At 40.4% G+C, this 23,033-nt stretch overlaps 1 protein-coding gene across 1 annotated transcript in view; it reads left to right on the forward strand.

Annotated features, from left to right (window-relative positions):
- Nucleotides 1-23,033, forward strand: part of GRAMD4 (GRAM domain containing 4) — a gene marked incomplete at its 3' end in the record, with an annotated part of 50,727 nt that overhangs the window by 18,235 nt on the left and 9,459 nt on the right. The window contains exons 3-12 of the mRNA XM_080363424.1: nucleotides 5,354-5,474; nucleotides 12,297-12,358; nucleotides 14,331-14,463; nucleotides 14,928-14,953; nucleotides 16,634-16,725; nucleotides 18,283-18,374; nucleotides 19,351-19,399; nucleotides 20,239-20,310; nucleotides 22,620-22,663; nucleotides 22,762-22,871. Coding sequence (XP_080219550.1) covers nucleotides 5,354-5,474; nucleotides 12,297-12,358; nucleotides 14,331-14,463; nucleotides 14,928-14,953; nucleotides 16,634-16,725; nucleotides 18,283-18,374; nucleotides 19,351-19,399; nucleotides 20,239-20,310; nucleotides 22,620-22,663; nucleotides 22,762-22,871 — 801 coding nt within the window. The remainder of the gene's footprint in view (nucleotides 1-5,353; nucleotides 5,475-12,296; nucleotides 12,359-14,330; nucleotides 14,464-14,927; nucleotides 14,954-16,633; nucleotides 16,726-18,282; nucleotides 18,375-19,350; nucleotides 19,400-20,238; nucleotides 20,311-22,619; nucleotides 22,664-22,761; nucleotides 22,872-23,033) is intronic.

Genomic DNA, 23,033 nt, shown 5'->3' on the forward strand with positions numbered 1-23,033 from the left:
CCTGTCTGCTGAGATGACTCTCCAGACCACTTGTTGTCCAGCACGGGAAGAGCTGTGAAGAAGACGACTTGTGTCTGTTTGGGAAGTGACTACCTAACCACAGAAGACAGAGGAGGGGTTGGACAGTCAAGTGGTGGAGCCATTCCATGTCTTTCATAGCACTGCCATTTGCTGCTGGTGTTTAAGATAAAGATTGAAAGATCTTCAGTGTCTGTGATTATGAAAATGGACATGTTTTCAGACTCCAGATACCTTGCTAGTAACATTGTTTAGCTGGGACAAAGTTAAAATATTAGCTTTCTGTAGGACTTAGGAGTCTGGCAAGGGTAGAAGCTGCCTGCACTGGAGAAGACTCCCAGTGTCTGGCTGTGTCAGCGTGGCTGGCGAGATCCAGTTTGACGGTGTGGGGTTGGGATTTAGTGTGTTTAGTATCAATTAAACAACATACTTGAACTCTGGTTATGTTCAAAGGGTTGCAGGGAGATTTGCCATAATTAACGTAGACGTAGAAGGGTTATTTCTGTCTTGTTAAGCACTGGTGTTTCCCCATGTAAATATGACAGAGTGCGTGTATGCTTTTTTGGCATTTATAGTTTTCAACTCTTATCTTCCTTAGATTTAATGCTAAGCTGATTTGGTAGCTAGAAACAATGGTCTGCAGTCTCTAGCTATATTCCGAAAGATATTGTTTTTTTTCATCACTTTGTCCCAGGAGGGGATTTTGCAGCGCACCTGTAGGCCTGTGGAGGAATGCTATTATGCAAAACAGCTGCTAGGAGACTCCCTAATCCACCTCCAATCCCCGTATTAAGGGAAATATCCGATTTACTGCACATGCAGTATTGAATTAGAAACCCAGCGTGCTGCCGGGCGTGCCCAGCCTGGTGTGTCATCCCTCTGTTCTAAATACCACTCAGGTACTGCTCAGTCTCACCTGAACTAGATGCTGTGCTATTTAAGAACTTTTTATCGAAACATTCCTTACAAGCTTCTGTATTCTGGAGAGCAAACTGAAATTTTTCTGTTGCTCTAATGGTTTATGACATAACAATGATGCAATGAAATGCTGCCTAGCAGGTCTTTTAATAGTTACATGGTATCAGCTAAACTTTTAAAATTGCTAAGTCTTTAAATGATCAAATCCTTGGAGTGCAGGTGCAACTGTTATGTTACACTTAATAGAAAATAAAATGCTGTAGAAAACCTCAAGTGAATACATTTTTTTGGTAACTTGGGAGATGCATTGCCGATGGTGGTCAACTCTTCTAGGGTTTACAGTGCAATGAAAGGCAAATTAATGTAGTTGAAACACTATCATTGCCTTTTCTCACATTATTCACTAGTTTTTAAAAAGTGCTATATTATCCAGATATTGTCCTGCTTTTCTACACGAGTTGACTTTGCTAGAGACATTTTAAAGCATTTTTTCAGGGTCACACCTGCTGTCATGACCTAAATGGTTACTCAGCCTGCAGGTATATAGATGGAGACTGTGACTGTGGGTAGGTAGGATTCTGTTACATACGTAGACATGGAGGTTGTTTGCTCTAAATTTCTCTACTTTATTACAAATTTCCCCCAATACCTCAAAAATCACCACTAGCAACTCTACCTGTGATTGGTGGTGAATGAAAATATCTGTATATAAAACTGTTATAAATTATTGGCAGCAATCAAGTAGCCTGTATATTATTACAGGCTACTACAAACTTATCACTAGTGAAGCAAACTAGTGATAATATAGCAGCAGAAATATTTATGGTAGATTACTTATATGCACATGTATTTATATGTTCACAGTAATATCACTATCAGGCTTATTAGAAAGATTTGAAGAGTTGCCAAATCATCCCAGAGGGGAGGACAAACTGATCCCACAGGGCATCCAACCATCCCAGAAATGGGAGGACAAACCGAACGTTCCCCAACAAGGGTTCAAGATCTCTTGGACAGTTTGTGCAGACAGTTCAGCCTATTTCACAATGGAAAAGTATGTGCTGCACAGGAAGTGCTCAGAGAGAGAAGCTTCATTTTGGATAAAAATTAAGTTGTTTTTATATCATAAAGAAATGAGGAGACATAGGATACCACTACTTCAGCAACCAATAGATGCTGTTAATTTCTGGTTTTTACCTGGAATAGCCAATAGATGTTGATGTTTTCTTTTCCCTCAGGCCAATTTTTATTTTTCCAGGCTGTTTTCTTGCAGATAAAACAGCCAATGTCATTTACCATTTCCCTCTTTCTTAGGATGTTTTCTCCTTTTTCCAGTCTGTTTTTCACCTTTTCAGTTGGCAAGTTGCTATTACAGTTTCTCGTTTTTGTGCTTATCAATGGTATCTGAGGATGTCTCTGGTTTCTAGGTACCCAGCTGTGTACTTCTGAGGTGCTTCTGGTTCCCAGGCTGGTGGGCATTGTCTCTGTCAGCATTTCAGCAGAGGTTTTCTTCTGTTCAGTAATTTTCCCCTTCTAATCAGGTCACCTTTACGGCTGCCACATCACCTGCACGTCCAGTTAAGATGTGCAGTGAACCTCTTGTAATACTTCAAAGTTTCTTGCCCAGTGGGAGATAGGAAGCCAAGATTGATATACCTGGGAGGGAAATCAGGGAAGCTGGTTAATCTTGGACCTGAAGCTTGACCTTTTATGTTTGAGTCTTTTGTGTGAGTGCGGAGGGGAGGATGTTTGAATTTTGACTGTCTGAAGATGAAATCCAAGGAGCACTCTGCTCTCATCGCCAAGGAGGATACTAATCTGTAAAGCTCAGTTGATAGACACCATGGTGAAATGGTCTTACAAGCTCTTCTCAAGGATCTGTGACTGCTGCTCTTTGTAGCCAGCTTCACTTGTTCTGCAGAAAGGACCCCTCAGGGCTGGAGAAATGTCCTCTCTGAATTCAGTTCAGCTTGGCCAAATTGCAGATTATTTCAGAGGAGAGAGCAAGGAAGAACGGTTCTTCTTTCCACCGCACCCCCTCTGTGGTTTCTGTTGCTTAGCAAATGTAAAGTATTTAACCAAACACAGGGGTTTTACAATGCCAGACCACACTGCTGCCAGAGTAGCAACAAACACTTTAAAGAGTTGGAGAGGCCAGAGCAGTTGTAGTGGGGTGGATTTAAATTGCAAAGCTCTGTACTTCAAAGTTAGGAAATGCCATGAAACGTAAAACTGTGACAATCCTTACTGATGAGATGAAGTTATTTGTATTTTATACAAATTCTACCACATTCGTTGTCTACCTTTTAACTGTGCCTCTTTGCATAAATAAATTCTGCATCTCTGGCACTGCTTGTCCTCCTAGTGTTCAAGTTTATGGGGGTTTTGTTTTGGTTTTGATAGAACAAGATGTAGCGCAATGAGAACAACTGGAATTAAGGAAGCTGGAAGATCTGAGTAGACTCTCGGGGGCACTGATGTTAATTTACGTTACTTGTGGTTTTCTTGTGTATTCACAATGGATAGTCACTTCCCTTTTAGAAAAAAAAAAAAGTGCTTAAAGAAGGATTTTTTCCCTTTAATGGTCTTGAGAAGATAACATCCCTATGAAGCTTTGGAATGCTTTGCGATATCTTCATGATATTGCACAAACTCCAGTGCATTTGAAGTGCAACAGATGTTTCCCCTCAGCTGTGTGCGTGCTTTTGTTCTGGAACAAGGCAAGCCCCTGAAAGTAGGGTAAGCTCATTATAAACATAGTTTTCTTGTTGGATTTAAAGTTCTTTGTGGACACATAATTAGGAACAGCTCCACGTATAAGTATGCCCTTATGTCCGTATCTTTCCATTTATTTACAGGAGAGACAATACCTGCTGCAACAGTGAAAGTTCCCTACCCTACTGTTGGGAATAGTGTTAGTTGCTGGAGGATAACTTGGTCTCTATGCTCCAACTCTTCGTTCTGGGGTTGCTAACGCAGCATCAGTTGTGACATGACGGCAGTCTGTTCGCTTTGATGGAGTTCAGCCTGTAACCTCATGGTGGAAGCTGTCCTCTTGATTCATGTATCTTTTTTCCATCTCTCCTAATTCTGTGCTCAAAACCTCTTAGTGCTGCAGGAATACGGATAATCTACCACCACCTAACGTGCACAGTGAATAAAATGATCAGAGAGACTGCACAAAGATGACAGTTTATCAGTTCTTCTGGATATTTGCACTAGGGCTTCAGACCTCCTGAAAACACTTAATGATCGGTGTCAGAGGGCCTCAGATATTAACTGTCTGATTATCAAAGATTTACAAGGCAATATATAAAAAGAAATGGAAGAGATTGCTGGAGGGTAGAATATAAAACAGTAATATTGTAAAACGACATAAAGCCTGAACCCCTGTGTCTGCATTGAAAGTGGAATTAGCTATTATTTTCTTTTCTGGTTTGCTTTAAGCTTGAAATACACCTGCTGTTATACTATTTATTGTCAAGATTGAGCTTAAAAACCAGCCCAGAGACCAAAATGTAGAGAACTTCAGAAAACAAACAAAAAAATAAACAAAAACCCTAAAATAAAAAAAAAGAGGATCCCAATCTTATTTTTGTCATATCTCTTATATACATATCTGGGAAAAGCGATCCAGAAGCGATCAGTGATAGTAACCCCATTGTATCTCTAGAGTAAAATAAGGTCATGAACAAGGATACTGCCAATGACAAAAAAGCAAGGCTAATGAGCCAGAAAGTCTCATGCATAGTTGATACTAAGTTCTCATGAAAAAACTTGTGAGAGTGTGTATATGTGTTTGTATAAGTAAATATATGTGTGTGTATGTATATATATTTATATATAAGCTATTGCATGGGAATTAGTAGGACACACTGTTATCTTGGAAAGGGGTAAAAATCTGAACTTAGGTCCTCGTCTAATAACCCCTTTTTAAAACTATAAAATGCTCAGGTCTGTAATGGGGCCAATTGACTTGATAAAAATACAGGGATGCCAGAAATTGATGGATAGAGGGTTATATGGCATCATGTAACTATGTGAGTACCCGTTTGTGTGGTGGTTTACAACCTTTCCTGCTGATTATTTCTTTGGGGAATGAAGAGTACATCACATTTTATTTAGATAAATGTAGCTTGTACCAAGGGCTTAGTTTTGATACACTGCATCTTGAAAAGAAAACTTTAAAGTTGTTGTTTCTTCACACCTTGACAGTTGTAACTAAGTATTTTGTACATGATATAGTTGTGTGCTTTTATGAAGTCTTTCTAGTCTTTGGTTACTTGTTTTTTTGTGGTGAATATATTTGGTATAGCACAGATCAAAAAACCCATGTAGTCTGTCATAATTAGGTTTTAATTTTTTAATATAAATACTTCAGGGTAACTAAATCTTTTTCTTCTCCCTTTATTAATAGAGGAGGAGCTCAGGAAGCTGAGAGAAGAAACAAATGCTGAAACGTTAAGGCAGGAGCTAGAAAAGGAACGGCAGAGGAGATTAGAACTAGAACAAAGAGTCAATGAAGTACTTAAAGCAAGGTAAGAGAAATATCTAAAGCAAGGTAAGATAAATATCTTCACTGTAAATCTGAAAGCCACTTGAGATCTCTGACTGTCTCTGAGTTCTGGTTAAAGCCTCTATTTCCAGCCTAGGCTCTCTTAAAATAAATTAGTAGCTCACAGAGAAAGAAGCGCTCTGTATTTTCCTATTAAAGTACGTCTTGTACACCGATGTACACTGGAGTTACTTAACCATCACATAGTGCCCCATCTGCAGAGATATCCTGACACTTGTCTAGTTGGGATATTCTGAATTTCAGCTTCTCTGATGCCTTCTCTCAGGGATCTTCCCTATGTGGAGCTGTCAGCATGCACTGTATGCCAGAGCCTTTGTCATGCCATTGCACGTGCTTTGCCTCTTCAAAACCTGCGCCATCTCCAGATTGTCCGGTCCTTGTTACTCCTGTTCTAGCAGCAGCAAGGACATCCCAGTACCACAGCACAACCCGAAATGTGTGGATGTGACTGGAGCTTGAGCCTTCCTTGTCACTGCAACAATGAAGGAAAACATGTCTCCTTATATCCCTAAGTCCTTTCAGCCTTGAGGACACCCACCTTAATAATGCAAAGCATCACATTTGATGTCGTCTGTCCTTAGTCTGCCTAAGACGCATGGACTTCAGATCTTAAGATCATAGTAGTTTCTTGGTGGCCTTGTTGGTCTAGACCCCTTGCATACGCAGCTGCCTGTGTAATCTTCCTCAGCAGTAGCTAAGATTACTTGGCTGAGCAGTAGGATCTATGGTTCACCATCAACTGCTGTCATCAGGAGAAACTGCAGGCTAAGTTGGTAATCACGCGTGATAAGCACTGCCAGTTACTTAGAGGTGACAAGCAAGAACAAACAGGCAAATGTTTTTGCATGGATGTGAGATTTCCCAATGCTATACAAACTCTTTCCAGCCTGCTGCTTCCTTTTGTGCTCCTCCTGGGTATAGAAATGTCTTTCTGGTGAGGCCAGCAGTCTGTGTCCACTGGTATTCTGTAGCAATGGAAATAGGAGCCATTTACAGGAAACGTGAGCCTGGTTACTTTCTGTGGTCTGTTTACCTCCTATTCCTATAGAATCCTACAATCATTTAGGTTGGAAAAGACCTTTAAGACCATCAAGTCCAACTGTTAACCTAACACTGCAAAGTTCACAACTAAACCATGTCCCTAAGCACCACGTCTACACATCTTTTAAATCCTTTCAGGGATGGTGACTCCACCACTTCCCTGGCCAGCCTGTTCCAATGCTTGATAAACCATTCAGTGAACAAATTTTTCCTAATATTCAATCTAAACCTTCCCTGGTGCTTGGGCTCCAGGTCACACTCCAGAGAATCGGGAGAGTGAGCCCATCATTGCTGGGGGTCCTGGAGGAGGATGAGGAGCTGCCTTCCTCTGCAGGAAAGCACCCATTGTCCTGCTCTATTTCAGAGTAGTGAGAATGGTCCAGGGTCTGATATGGCCCACTGTGACTTATGAGTACATGTGTTTTGTAGAAAAAAGAGTTTGAAGGTCTTTGTTTATCAATATTAGTGTTAACATCTGTGTCTTGTTGGATTGTGGACAACAGCAAATCTCTAGCAGGTGTGCCATTGCTAAATTAAGGTAGCATGAGCTGTCTGCTCCAACCCTGTATTCCCATTTAGGTATCCTAAGGATTACACTAGGCCCTTTAGCTTGGTTATTGCACTGGGGGATTACATTCAGCCAATTATCCACTTTATCCAACTCTTTTCTAACTAGTCTTGCTAGTTCCAACCTATTTGGGACAGTCAGGTGTATATAAGATGATTTTCCTTGTTTTTACCTAGAAGAAAAATTGGGCTGTCTATGGTTTTCCCTTGTGCTCCATTGTGTGCAATTCTTTTTAACTTTTTGCGCTTCACTATATGTGTTTTGAAATATTTTTATTAGGACTACAGACAAAGTGTTGGCTGACACAAATGCATAATAGGCCAAATTTATGCCTAATGGAAACTTAATTTTATTAAGCAAGTTACTGCAGAAAGTCATCTCTGCTTATGTCAACAAAACCAAGTTTGTCCTGCTTCTCAGTTACCTAATTTTTCATAAGATGTCTAAATAGATATTCATATAAACATGTTGGCATATACTGTCCTTTTTGCTTACAGAAGTGAACTGCTAATGAAAACCAAATCACGCTATGATGTATTATAAGAAGGAAGAAATTATTTTAATAGTTGCGGCATTCAAAAGTACATGTGAAGTAGATCAATACCTATAGCTATATAAATACATGCTGCAGAGTGTTCAGCAAAGATAAAACAGTGAGCTAAAAATATAGATTTTTTTTTTTTGTTTGTTTGCTTGTTTTAGTGAAGAACATGGGCTTCTTTCCTTGAATTGTTCCCAGGGAGGAGGGAGGAGTGGAAGAAGAGGATATATAGTGGTTTTGTTTGTCGTAGGGTTCATCGTCCGAGTATTCAGAGGCATTGTGACCTCAGCTGAAGTTTTCCATAAACGCACTTTGGGACAGCCCAGCATTTGGTACAACAGCTTAAGCTTATGACATTTTGCTAGTGGAACAATGCAGAAATAATTTGGAATAGTCTGTGTGAGCAATGCTTATTTAGTGTAAATTGTGGGTGATTACTGCCTTATTTTATAAATTGTGAGCTAGCTCTATTACACAGAAAATTTAAAAAAAAATGTAGTTTTGCAACAGCGTTTACCAACAGGCTGTGTTTTATGCAAACCTTTTTATTAGTGTCATTGTGAGCTGTTTTTAAGAGGAGAAAATAGACAATGCTTCTGCATAAGCCACTATTCCTTCTGTACCACTTATCCTGGGTCACTCTTCCCGGCCTCTTGTTGAACAATGGCGTCTTCGCACATGCGAAGTTTTGCACGTGGTGGAATTTGTGGGTTGAGAAGATGCTTCAGCTCGCGGTTGCTCTGGGGGCTGGAGGCGTTCCCTGCGGGAAGGATCCCTGTCGGGCTGGGACTCCGCACAGGTAGCGGGAACCCGAGACCTGGCTTAAAAGGTTCTTGCCTGAACTGCTGTGCTGGGATTGCTGACATACGTGTGGGATTGCTGACATTACCCAGTTGGCTGAACTTGGTGCGTGCCTTTATTTTTAACTTAGATTTGTTGACAGGTGAAGTTGTTCCTGTCAAGAGTTTGGTTTTTTTTGGTTTGTTGTAGGGTTTTCATGGTTTATCTGTTTGGTTTGGTTTGGTTTGATTTGGTTTGGTTTCTGTCGGTTTGTTTTTCCTGCCTGTGAGCATTTGGATATCGTACAACTTTGAGTTGATGATATTTTTTGCTGAAGCCTTTTGTTTCTGGAACTACCAGTTTAGAACACCAGCCGTGTAAAATGCATGCAGTGAGGAGGGCAAAGGCTTCTGAAATATTTGATGTATTTTAATGGGAAGGAGAAGCAAAACATAGGAAAATGTTTTAACTCGGTTTTGCGACAGCTTCTCAAGCTCACAAGTTATGTATACTCAAATGATTAATCTTGAAACTAGGCTGTGAATATACCTTTATGCTTATTTTTTTTCATTTCTGAGCTTGTAATGTGCTTTTGATGGAAGCACATACACATTCATGTTGTTTTGAGCAGTAAGAAAGATATCACAGCCTTCACTGGCTTCCACAACAGCTGTCAAAAGAATGGTGATGGGTGATGTGAACTCAGTACTTGGAGTCAGCCTGTAGGAAAATTGATATCAATATGTCTGAGAACATCCCAGCAGTGACTGGACTTGTTGTCTCCAGACTCTTGTTGAGGAGAGTCTGTGGATTCACAGGCGCCTCAACTCGTTGCTGTCTTCATGGCCAAAGATGCACAAAACCAGAATGTTTAGCTAAGGTAAATGGCCTTCAATGTCAAGGCTCCCTTAACTTTTGTGTGATACTTACTGTTACAAAAATAATCCTTTGGCACTGTTCTGTGGGGCAGCATTGAATGGACGCTGCATCAGTGTGTGCTGGTTGTTTTTGAATGCTGTACATCTGCCAGTCATGGACAGCTCTAACAGTACTGCTTCCCTGACTTGGGTATGTATTAAAAACATTAAAACTGGCACATTCGTGTTTGTCTTCTCCATCGGCTGTAGTTGCTCTTATCTGTTTTAATCAGCCTGTGCTTTTAAATGGGTGCAGTCTCTAGTTGCAGAAGCATGACTCAACCTCAGGTTGGGCATCTGTTGGTGTTACCGATCACACACCATTTTCTGGATGGAAAGCCTGGTCCAAGAGGAATTCATGCAGCTTGTTTTCTGTGGTGCAGGCTGCAGTTAAGGGATGTGCTTAGAAAAAACCTTTTGTATTGTTCTGGGGACCGTTTGTGTTCACCAGCCCTTTAGCTGATCTCTAGCATGAGGAGTGGTTCAGAAGCTGTAGGAAAGGTAATTCCTCCCCTGTGTCAGTGGTCTTGATGTATTGGCTGGTTCAACATGACCTCATTTTGGGATTGAGCTTCCCAGTGGGTGTGCAAGCCTAAACAATGAATTCTGAGCTTCCTGGCCCGAATCTGTCTGAAGTGGCTAATTATAACCAGATTCACAGGTGCAGTAATGAGTTGTCATTAACCTGATGATTCGTAAAGGTCAGGTTCTTCACAGGGAGGGAGTAACAGGCAGATGGCAAGTAAGACATTGCCAAAATATGAAACAGAAAAGCACCAAAAAGGGCCAAAACCAAACCGTCATGTACCCCTCACGGAGCCCAGTGAGGCTGCTATCCAGAACTGCTGCTTGATGAGACTTTTTGGATTTTGTCCCGAGAAACACAGAGAGTAATGATGCTGTGCTGCTTCTGAAAATAAATCCCAGCATGTCAAAGGAAGACCCAGCCTGAAGGCTCTGGTGGTGGTGGGATCCTGTCTCAGCTCTGTCACTGGAGCTGTTCAGGTGTGACACCCTCCCAGCACCTTCACACAACTGGAGCGAGTTGAGTGACGGGCTCCTGCCTGTGTGAACCTACTCAAGTATGATTGCCTCCTTTCTTCCAACATGTGTCTTCAGCTTCAATGAAACATGGTGGCAGTGACAGATTGAGGATGAAAATGCCCACCTATATGATGTAACTGTCTGACCTGATGATAGAGGAAAACAAGACAATGCTATATGATAGTTTGTACAAATTTGATCACAATAATTGCTGTCTATCTTCAGAGAGACAGAGCTGGAAATGGAGGAGATGCAAGGGTGTTGGGGAAGGTGTAAGATAGGTGGGGAACCCGTGGTTTGTACAGAAGCTGAGGAAAAAAAGCACAGAAACCAAAGTTAAAGTTTAGCTAGAAAAAATAAACTGGTGGCATTTCAGGCGGCTTTTGAAAAGAAGAGTTGCTGCTGATACAGAAGAGGTCTGGATAAGTCCTGAAGAGGAATGAGAACAAGTGGCTTTGAAAGTAGAAACCATTTAATTTGGCTACTGCACACTGATGGATATCCAGTTATAATTTTAAATCAGTAAATTATTTCTAAATGTTCCTTTTAGAAATGAACAAGGATGTGGAAAGCTCATTAGCCATGGGAGTGCTTAGGAAGGAAGGGAGTTAATTAGTTCTGTAGTTTCTCTGTCACGCTAGTTCAGACTGCACAATTCGTTATGGCCTTTTCCATGCGCAGCCAGTACAGCAAGATCTTTCACTGATGTATTTGCTATAGGAACAGCAAGAGAGAGAACTATACATCCATCTATATTGACGTGATCTGCCCCGTACAGCAAGATCCCTCTTCCTGCTCTCCATTTGCTGACCAGTGTCCCACTTGGTTCCTTTCCCGAGGAGCAGGAATGAAGGCAACATTTGAAAGCACCTACATTGTCAGATAAATGAGTGATAATGAAATTGCATGGCCATCATGTTTTTGTTCCAAGCAGTAATCTATTCAGTCATATAACTCCCTGTCAAGTAAAGCTTGCTGTGGCTGGTGTTATGTTGTCAAAGCTGCTGCCTTGTTAGAGAAATCTTTCTGTAGAATATCTACAGGGATGGCTGAAGACTTTTGGACTGAAGCCCGAGGTGTTCTGAAGACAGCCGGAGGCTGTGGATGGTGCAAATATAATTTGAAGCCTTGCACATGTGCAGAATGGCAAAAGCAATTGTGTTCTCTAAAAACTGTACACTTTTAATGGATGAGAATATTATTCTTGACTTGTTTTGAAAGATAAGACCAGTGATGCCTGCTACTTGCCATATATTTTTAGAACATTTTTCTGTCAGTTTTTCAGACCATTATTTAAATTTTAGAAGTTTTTAAAAAGATATTTTTAAAATGGGTTGGTATCTGTGCATTTCAAGAGCTTAAAACATAACATTTTAAGTGATTCTTGAGACCTGTTCCACTCACTGAAGCTGAGTGGTGTTTGACTCTAGTGACAATGGCAGAATTCAAGGTTCCTGCATGGTTTTGTTCTAGTATTGTGATTATCAACTTGCTATATGGAATCCCTTTTCATTTGTTACTGTGGGAAAAGTCGGGGCTCTGAAAAGTTTTCCTGGATGGCATTGCAGTGAATATGCAGCACAAAGGCATAAGCAATGCAACAAATATGATATTAAATTATTTAGTAGCTGTAAGATGAAATGGAGCTGTCAGTGATGGGAAATGGCTAAACCGCACCCCTCTTCCCGGTGGGTGTATTTCCCTGGATCCTAAGTGCAGTGTGCAGTGAATATTTTGAATATTGCGAAAAGGCATAAGTTTAATTTTTCTCTTGTCGTGATTATATTATCTCATCTGTGGAAACCATGGAGGAGGTACCAGTGCTCTCTTTACCTCAAAGGGAAAAAAAATCTTCATCTGTAGCATTTCACATTGTTTCCATTTTCTTTGCAGGACAGAAGAGGCGCCTGCAGCTCAGCAACCTGCCAAGCCACAGACACAAGCCAATGGAACAGGTAATCTTGGTCAGATCTCTGCTAGCGGTATGGTTCAGTCAGAATTTTTTACCCCTTCCCTTTGATTTTTACAAGATCAAACCTTGCTGAAAAACTTGCTGGGTCCTTAAGCAGGACTTCTGAAGAAGCTGACTGTGAAAGACCGTTTGAGCAGCTGCTTGCCTCTCTGTACATGATTCTGCTTTTACTTTTTGTAGTTGACTTTGCACACCTGAGCAAGGAATTTCTTCTGTATCGTAAAATATTTAGGAGTGTAATGCCACCTGTTGCCTGACATCATGATTTGTGTGTGCCTTGTTGATTTTCGGCTTACCAGAAATCAGCTGTAATACGTAGAAAAGGTGTTCTGTTTTGTTCTCAACTGCAAAAGCTCTTTGATGCCATTAACTGTAATAGTGCTTCCTGTTTTTAAAAGAAAATATGTTCTGGAGAAAGAATAAGCTTAAGAGTTACTAATTTTCTTGGATACTTTCACTGTTGTCTACATTTATCAAGCTGCTGCTTATTATGAATTCAATAATATAGTGATTTCTGAAAGAACTAAGGCAACAGGCAGACTCTCAATCTTCCAGTACACGTAAGCTTTCCTCCCTGCACCTCTTGATTGAGACAACCACTCAGGCTTTTAAAACTGCAGATTAAATTTGAAGTTGCTCCTCCTGTACTCCCGTAATGTTATATGTTATATATATGTTCTGTTATATCAACTACCACCTGCCATTTTTTTCGGTCTCGTCCACTCAAAATTTCTTTCTCAGTACTATTTGAAGTATTAGCGTGTGGGAAGCTCCTTCATATTTGTTTATTTTCAAATATAAGTGTTATCTCAGCTGTAAACTGCCACTAAATTCCTTGTTTTTCTAGGTTTTGCTGCCATTCATTAATAGTTTGATTCTGTTTTTTGAGCCCCAGTTGCTTTATCTCATGTGCTTAAAAGCACCATTTTGGCTGTTGTAGTAGTTGCCTGATGAATCTTTCATGCCTCTGTTTAATCATATCTTAATTTTGTGGAGTTCTGTACTTAAGTGTGATCCTGGAATAGTTGTGACTGTGTCCTCTTTGTGACCTACCTTTCCAAAGAACAGTCAGTCTGTTCCTTCTAGACAGGGATTTTCTGAGTTACAGGTAAAGCAGAAGGTGATTATTTTGTTCTCACCTGCGCTACCTTAAGGCTTTAACGCTTGTATTACTTCCATATACCCATGTATTTATGTTATGTTTTTCCACTGGAACTGACATACAGAAAGCGTGCATCACTGCGTTCCTTTGCCATATAAGACTTTCCAGGCAGTATTATGACTTTATGTTCCATATATAGAAAGTGGCACATGCAGCATTATTTCTGTAGCCTGGCTTTAGAAAGAAGTGCGTGCACATTATACACACACACACACAGGCATCTTTACAGCCTAAAAAATGATTGAACAGTGCTAGTAAGAATGCCTCTTGCAGAATCTTACTCTAGTTTTCACCTCCCTTTCCTCTCCAGTCTTTGTGGCTGCACAGCAGTGTCCTGCACCCTGCTCAGGAGTGTTTTGCTTTACTCTGGCTTTTCTCAAGGTGACCCTTCAGCACAATAGGAGTGCTGAGATTTATGTCTGTTTTTTTGTTTATGGGAACCTCTTGAACCAGAAAATGTTTTTACAGTGTTTGCTAAAAATTCTTGTTTGTTAGGATGTTTAAGTAATCTCTGTACTTCTGTTAATAAGATGCTTCCATGTGCTATTCTTAAGACCAAAGCAGTAGTCACCTTCAGTCTTATTTTACCCTTCTGGTGCAGTCAGGGTTTCTTTACATCGGTAGAAGGACGTTGCACAGCGAGTTTTCGTGAAGAGTGGTGCCGAAGGGCAGAAAAGCTGCACGAACTCTGCTTCACAGCGATGTGTGGCGTGCGGGGACGGGGCAACCTTGGGATGAAGATGTCTTCTACTATTATCCTCATACTTAGTGCTTCTTCTCTTCTCCTTCATAGATAAGCGTAGTCACACAGTCAGTTCGAGGCTCCAGAAGTGGTTTTGTGACAAATTTGGGGAGTACGTTGAGGACTTCAGATTTCAACCAGAAGAGAATACAGTGGAAACAGAAGAGCCACTTAGTGCTAGAAGGTAAAGCTCTCACATGATTGTGAGAAATTGTTGGATTATCTACGAGTTGTTTTTTTTTCTTTTTTCTTTTTTTTACAACCTCTTACATGGCTTAAGCAAGTGTTTGTATAACAAGTAATAAAACAGAACGTATAGAACTGTCTCAAAAGGTTTGTGAATTCTTTGGCCAAAACATGAAATTTGAAGTTTATTTGCTGTCAGAATTACATTATTTACCAGGATCCATCATATGCCTTTCAAAAACTGGACAAAGTCTTAGTTAGGCTGGAGGGCTTTTACATTTCAGCTTTTGATCTGATGCAAGGTGGGCTGTGTTAGTTACTAGAAACAGTTTTCATAACAGGCAAGAATCGGCTGGATGTTTGCATCAAGTTTCATAACTGAGCAGTATTTAAGGCACTAAATGTACACAACTGTGCACTACTTGCCTTTTTAACAAGTTGCTTTTATCCATTATTTTTCAGGTTGACTGAAAACATGAGAAGATTAAGTGAGTACTTAGCAGTATTTATTTTCTGGAAGTAAAACCAGTTTTTAGTGACCGTACTGGAAGTATTGCTGCATTTCAAAATATAGTGTTTTGAAATACTTCTGCCAGTTCATAAGCAGAAATTATTCCAAAATCCTGAATTAGTGTTTGGAGTTCAAAGTAACTTAGAGGAGCAACGGTAGAATATTGCCTTTAATCTTGAATTGCATTTTCAGTTCAGAGATACCCTATGTAATGTTAATTAAAACATGTAAACATGCAATGAATGAGAACAGAGTATTTGTCCAATGGCAAAAGTAATAGTTTTCATACACTTATGCCTGAGCTGCTCGTAGTTCTCCTGCTTGTGCAGTTACAAGAAGGAGAGGTTGGATGATGTATACCCCAAGTGTGTCTTGCATTTCTTTCTCTTGGATAGCTGATAAATTATTTTGAAAGGTGGAGGGTGCAAGATGGCAGGTTAAATGAAGTAGTGAAGCCCTCCCAAAGTTCTGTGCAGGAAAGAATTTTTGGCTTAAAAAAATTGACTGATTTGTGCTCCAAATTATTAAATTATTGTAGGGGGAAAGGTGAAGTTGAAATCAGGGTCTGTAGTCTTCATGTAAAGTCAGTTTTGTTGTCCTTGTTCTAATACCAGTATTTCTTCTGGTTTCATTTGGGAGAATACTTGTGACCTGTTCTCTGTGGTGGACATGCATTGCCCTCAGAATAGATTTAAAGAAAGCAGTATTAAGTTGAAGCTTTGAGTCACTCTTAACTTCCACTAGCTGGGCCACAAAATCTAGATCCCTGTTGTCCAGGGGAGCCTGATGACCACATGGAGCTCCCAAAACCTGGGTTTTCCTCAAGACCCCTGTTGTCACCAGCAGTTTCCAGCGGTTGACCTTCCCTGTGGGTTCGGTGTGGGATGGTGGAGCAGTACTTGAGTCCATGACCTCTTCCAGTGCCTTGGGCATCACCTTCCACTTCATCTGCTGCTTTGGTTGTGCCACTGATGCTCAAGGAAATCTAGTCCTAGTTGTTTAATTACTTCCCATAAGGAATGTATCAAGGATAGCTGAATTTCAAGCCAGACAAATTGGGACAGCAAGTCACAGCCTGTGTTGAGGAAAACTTTTAAAGTTGTGAGCTGCAAACTGCAAATGAGGGTGGGTGCTCCTGAGGCTTCCTGTCCAAGCATAGTCTTCAGTCTTCTCAGGGAAGGTGGAACCAGTGTGTTCTAGCAGAGAAAGCAAGGGTCTTCTTGCAGCAGCCCTCTCCTGTTCTCTTGTGTCCCCTAGCTAGTTTGCCCAAGTGGTAAAGAGCTCAGAGGAGCAGGAAGGGTAAAGGACAAGTGGTTTCTGGGGACATGAGGGAGAGCTCCTGGTGCTGTCTCTGTGTGGCTGTGGGCATTTGTGTGTGAGGGTGACACCGCTCTGGGCACAGGTTTGTCTCCTGTTCAGTGACAGAGAGAGCAAAGGGCTGCAGAGGTGGGAGACAAAGTTTTTGAAAATGCGTTCCTTAACTAATTGTTCAGTTACATTTATGGATTTACTTTTTCTTAATTTGGATAAGCCTTTTTATCATTACATGTGTTGAATACTCCTATTCATTTTCTAATTTGGTTGTTCATAATTTACAAGTTATTTAACCACTGCCAGCTAATTCTGACACTTGTGTTTTTTCTCCACTTATGTTTAGAGAGAGGTGCCAAACCTGTTACTAATTTTGTGAAGAATCTTTCTGCCTTATCAGACTGGTATTCTATCTACACTTCTGCTATTGCCTTTATTGTAAGTTATCTTATTCCTCCAGGACTAGTAAGAACTTTAAAAATGTAATATTTACCGAAATTCATTGAAACTGCCATATCTGAGTAGGAGTTGTGCTACAGTTTAAGTCAAATCAAATAGTGTAATTTAATTTAACACAAAATACCAGTAGTTGTCACTTCAGTTATATTTCAAAGTCACGTCAATTGTGTATTCTGGGTTTATTGTAGCATAGTTTTGTAACTGTTAAAGTAACTTATAATAATCTGGGCATTGTTCTCTCATTTCTTGTTTCCTGTCTCCCAGTCCTTCAATTTAATGGTTGCTTCAGCCTCTGCAAAATCTCTTGTTGTCAAGGGCTGAAATGCTGATAGCTGCCATGTGTGATAAGCTGTCGTTCACCATCAGTGCTCTTTGCCATTTGTCAGGATCACACTTACTGATGAGAGACAAAATGCCGTGATTTGAGTACCATTTAGTATGCAAAAAGATCGGGTCTGTGACCTAAAGTCAAACATTCCCATGCTATGTAGGAAGGTTCGCATGCCACAAAGTGGCAGAACTATTTAGTGGGGCTTTGGTTTGTTTTCCTTCTAATTGTTAATTAAATGATCTACATTGTTTTGGTTATGGTGCATATAAAATATTTTCATATAGATGGAAATTATTACTGTTAGTTGTAGCTAAATGAACGGAATGAATTCGGTGAAAATGTCACACACGTTTTCATTAAAAGATCCCTCCCTGTAAGTTATAGAGCCCTTTTTAATGCTACTTTGTGCAGCACAGCTGAAGGAATATTGAGGAGGAGGCTTTCCCCTCCTAGTGACCTGTGTCTGTCCCTTCTCCTGATCTACTGATTTTCTCTCGCCTCTCCTGACAAACTCATTCTGCAGATAAAAGCTGAAAGAAGGAACTTCAGCTTTTGTTCAGAAAGCTCTGGGACGTCGGAGCCAGGGCGATGCTTTGGTTTGGGGTTATCAGTGAAAAGTCTGTCATCTCTTGGCAGGGAGGCTGAAGTTTCTGTATTTTCAGAAGATGGGAAAGAGACCTTTTGAAGCACTTTGTGGTTTTAATTGTTAGGTAAAATAAAACCTATTTTCTTGCAATCTTTTTTAGCCTTGGTAAAAATATGGGATTTAATTGACCTGTAATAATGGAGTGAGAGTTTATCCTGTTGCCCTGTATGGGGCTAATTGTTACAACTCTTCTATTATACCGGTGCTTCAGCTGCCCTGGGTGAGATTGGACCGTATCATGGTCACAGAGCAGATTCACAGCCTTTAGGGTTTACTTTTTACTACGCCTTCGTGTAGTCACAGTGTTGGAAATACTCAATACTCTCTCTCAAGCAACTGAGAACTAGTTAAGTATAGTCTCTGGAAATTTGGTTCAATTTTATTGTTGATGTTACGTTCATGAATGCAGTGCTGTTGTCGGTCATAGTGTGGCTACAATTTAGTAATTTTTGTGATCTGAATTGCATGATTCTGAACCCAGTAGTACAGTGGGAAACAATATTTCATGCATCTCACTTTACACCAGTTTATAATCCACATCTCTTTTTTTGATCTGCAGATTTACATGAATGCTGTATGGCATGGCTGGGCCATTCCTATGTTCTTATTTTTAGCAATTTTGAGGTTGTCCCTAAATTACCTCATAGCCAGGTATTTACTTAAATATTATTCTCTTGTAATGCTTTGCTTAAAATATGTTTTATTATTCTTGCATTGCGTTGTAAATTTTCTAATGTTCTGAGTTAAGTCTAACAGTGAAATTCAAACTCTAATATCCTTAATTTCATTGCTTTCTATATTTTTTGACTATTCTAAGGAATTATCCTCCTATCCTGTGACTTGGGTCATCATAAATCATGCTGCATGTTCTCTGACAAATGCCTCAGCACGTTAAAATTCTAAAATAAAATTCTGCAACATTCAGAGCAGTTGGAGAAAATCACCTTAAATATTGAAGCCTTCTGCTTTTTTCTGGAGAGAGTTTTCACCTAGGCCTGACATTTCAGTTCTGCCTTTTTCAGTAGCTCTTAGCATACTTTATCCAAAGTATCTTCCATTTGTAGATTCAATCTCTATTAAAAATTAAGACTTGTTAAAAAATGTATGTTTTGTGTACTGAGAGGATTTTTTAAAAATGCTTGTTTAGGATGATGGTCTCTCCCCCCTTAAATGCTGGAAAGCACTTTAATGTGCATATTTTAAAATGATTTTCTGACTGCTTAATTGAGACTTACTGTCTCACACTCTATTCTTTGGAAATTACCAGTAGCAAATAGGCTTCTGAATAAGTTGATCTAATTTTGTTCACATGAAAAAAAAAAACAAGAAAAAATATTACTAATTATTAACTCTGTGCACACAGCTCACTTCTGTTGTAAAACCCACAAGCAGTGATTCTTTGTAATATCTACATAGCCTTTTTTTAATGTATATATATTTAAAGCTGTCTGTGGTTGGCCACTTGTACTTATGTTATGGGTTCTTCATTAATTTGGGGATTATTTTAACACTTTTTTTAGCCATAGTGCTTGTTGTGGAAAACGAGTTTTTAACCTCTTACAAACAATCCATGTTGGCAGGTGGAGAAGAAGTACTTGCTCTCTTTAACTATTTCCATAACTTCTAGGGGTTGGAGAATACAGTGGAGCATTGTGCCTGAAGTTTCTGAACCCATGGTAGGTCTCTGGCCGGTTTGACCTGTATACCCACGTTAAAGGTTGCACCTTTAAAACCTTCCTCTGTGTTTATGTGAGTAGTTGTAAGAGGAATGAGGCATGAGGTGCAAATAAAGACACTACAGCTTTTTTCTTCCTCTTGCAACTTAGAAATCTTCACTAATGCACTCTCAGATTTGGGCGTTTCACCCTAAAATATTCCAAGCTTGAATCGTATTTCTGGACTCAGTGTGAACATACCAACCTGGGACAAGTTAGGTCCTGTGAGATCTTCAAGCATTCTGTTTTCTTTGTAACATTTTGAAATTAATGTTTGCATGCCCTGCTTTAAGCAGGAAGGATTTTAAGTGTTAATGTAAGATGGAGCTCTTTGAATTTCAAACTTTTCACCAAGATTTAGTGAGGTCTTGCTTCCAGGATGGTTTTGTTACTTTTAAAAGCCCAGTAAACTATTTAAATAAATAAATTTAAAAGTTTTAGATGTAAAATTTCTAAAAAAATTACATTTCTATGCTAGACCAGAAATAGGTCAGTTTAAGCTTGTGGTTGTAGACTGAAAGCCATTGTAACCATGCTGCTTCAAAGGCTTATTGTGTCTTTCACAGCCTCATATTAGTATGTTTGCATATACCCTGGAGGAAAAGCGTTGAGAACTAAAGATAACCATAGATATGAACAGTGAATCTGAAACAAGGGAAGAACTTGGTAAATTTAGAGATTCTTCAAAGTGAGAGGATTATTACCGAGAATGTTGAGGGGTCGCCTTGTCATGAGGAGTTTTGTAAAATACCGGTTTCAGCTGAGCTGGAAATTAATGGCTTGTCTCTTTCTTGCCCAAGGAACCCCCAAAAGAAGACCTGACCGTGTCTGAGAAGTTTCAGCTTGTTCTAGACGTGGCTCAGAAGGCGCAGGTACTGTGCTGCTCTTGGACCTCTACGGCTGCTTCCTTAGAAACAAAGATGTTCATAGTCCAAGTGGTCAAAGGATGTTGCTATGCAGCAAGTGGAAACAAACACTCAAATACACAGTACTTTTCATGCATAGGGATCTTTACCTATGAGCAGCAGAGATCTTGGAAAGATTCCTGGAGGTTCTGAAATGGCGCAGTGCTTCAGAGAAGTGGTTGAGGGTCTCCAGTCATGGCTCTGAGTGAGGTCTGCAGGGGGACAGGAACAGCTTCTGACTGTTAGCAGCTCATATGCATATATTAGAGACAGATAATGTAGATCAGGTGATGAACCTTACCAGTGTGCTGGAGTGTGGATCCACATCCCAAATCTGCTCACTGCAAAACTATTCCTTCAAGATTTATCTGAAGGTTACTGTCTGTTAAGCTGTGTTAATTCAACAGTTTGTACAGCATCTCCGAAACGGGCTCCTTTAAACACCAACCACCCGCCTACACCAGCCTTGAAATCTGCTGCTTGTGCGGGAGAGGGTGAAGGGAGGTTTTCTCCCAGCTGGCCTGGCAGCCGGGTGCAAGGTTTAGATTATTGTTGGACTCGATGGATCATGAGTCTCTTCCAACTGAAACAATTCTATGGTTTTATGATTCTATGCCTCCACTGCCCAGCTGAGCTGCAGCTTTGTGCCGTGTCCAATGCTGTGCCGCTGCCGAAAGCAGCTTACGTGGGTACACTTGTCTCCTGCCTTCTGCCGGTGGCCATGCATACGTTTATATGAACACCTTGGGAAGGTGAAGTTTATGGGTGCTGAGACAGCAGGGATTGGTCAGAGAACATAGCTGAATAACCCACTTAGTTCTGAGCAGGGGTCAGTTTACATCAACAGTTGTTGGAATTGCGTGGAATCCAGTAACTCCCAGGGTACATTAGTAGAACCTGATTGATAGTGGTGTGTTTCCAAAGAAGCTAACAGCCCAGCACTTGATGAACTCGGTAACTATTTCCTGAAATTTCAGTGCTCAAAATGTGTGAAGAAACTTTCCACTTCGTTACCTATTGACAGAAGCTCTTAAATTTTAGATTTGACGGCTTAATTTAAAATTTTTGCAGTGATGTAAACACTTTCTGGTTCTGACAGTGCAGTCAAATAGCTTCTTCACTTCTAACAAAAAATCGTAGGTTACAGAACAGGGTGTTAAAAGAGGTGGAAGTCAGAGTATTGCTATTCTCTATTCAGTTGTGAAGTACATTGATGGCTAAAAATAAGTTAAATATAAATTTCTAGGAATTGCTTATTACCAACAGAGTAAGATAACTCTGTTGGTTTCATCATATATTCATCAATTTGGACAAGGGAATAGAGTGTACTATCAGCAGATTGGCTGATGACACCAAGCTGGGAGGAATGGCTAACATGCCAGAAGACTGTGCTGCCATCCAGTGGGACCTGGACAGGCTGGAGAGTTGGGGGGGAAAAATGTAATGAAATATAACAAGGACAAGTGTAGAGCCTTGCATCTGGGCAGGAACAACCACAGGTTCCAGTATAAGTTGGGGAATGACCTATTAGAGAGCAGTGTAGGGGAAAGGGACCTAGGGGTCCTGGTGGACAGCAGGATGACCATGAGCCAGCACTGTGCCCTTGTGGCCAGGAAGGCCAATGGCATCCTGGGGTGTATTAGAAGGGGGGTGGTTAGTAGGTCAGAGAGGTTCTACTTCCCCTCTACTCTGCCCTGATGAGACCACACCTGGAATATTGTGTCCAGTTCTGGCCCCTCAGTTCCAGAAGGACAGGGAACTGCTGGAGAGGGTCCAGCACAGGGCAACAAAGATGATTAAGGGAGTGGAGCATCTCCCTTATGAGGAAAGGCTGATGGAGCTGGGTCTCTTTAGCCTGGAGGAGACTGAGGAGTGACTTCATTAATGTTTATAAATATATAAAGGGTGAGTGTCATGAGGATGGGGCCAGGCTCTTCTCAGTGACAACTAATGATAGGACAAGGGGTAATGGGTTCAAACTGGAACACAAGAGGTTCCACTTAAAATTGAGAAGAAACTTCTTCTCAGTGAGGGTAACAGAACACTGGAACAGGCTGCCCAAGGGGGTTGTGGAGTCTCCTTCTCTGGAGACATTCAAAACTCGCCTGGACGCATTCCTGTGTAACCTCATCTGGGTGTTCCTGCTCCAGCACGGGGATTGAACTGGATGGTCTTTCGAGGTCCCTTCTAATCCCAAACATTCTGTGATTCTGTTATGTGAACAAAAAAACAAGTTAATGTAGATATTAGTTTTAATTTTCTTGCTTCTTACGCAGAACCTTTTTGGCAAGATGGCAGACATACTGGAAAAAATTAAAAAGTAAGTTTTCTGACATGAGTCTTTTTTTTCTCTTAAAACAAGACTTGACCGATGTCTGGAACACTAGTAATAAAATCTTGTTTCTTTTTTGTTTACAGCTTGTTCATGTGGGTCCAGCCAGAAATAACACAGAAGCTCTACATTGCTCTATGGGCAGCATTTATTGCATCCTGCTTTTTGCCCTACAGGATTATTGGGCTTGCAATGGGTAAACACAATAAATAATTGACGTGTTAAAGTCTAGACTTAATGTGTTAAAACACAGAGAATTTAGAGCTTAAGAAAGAAAACACTGCATTAATAAATAATGTAGTGTTTTAAAGTATTTTCATTGTGCTTGGCATTGTATGTCATGTGCATTTTGAAAAAC

This window comes from Nesoenas mayeri, assembly GCF_963082525.1.
Source record: "Nesoenas mayeri genome assembly, chromosome: 1".
NCBI classification, from domain to species: domain Eukaryota; kingdom Metazoa; phylum Chordata; class Aves; order Columbiformes; family Columbidae; genus Nesoenas; species Nesoenas mayeri.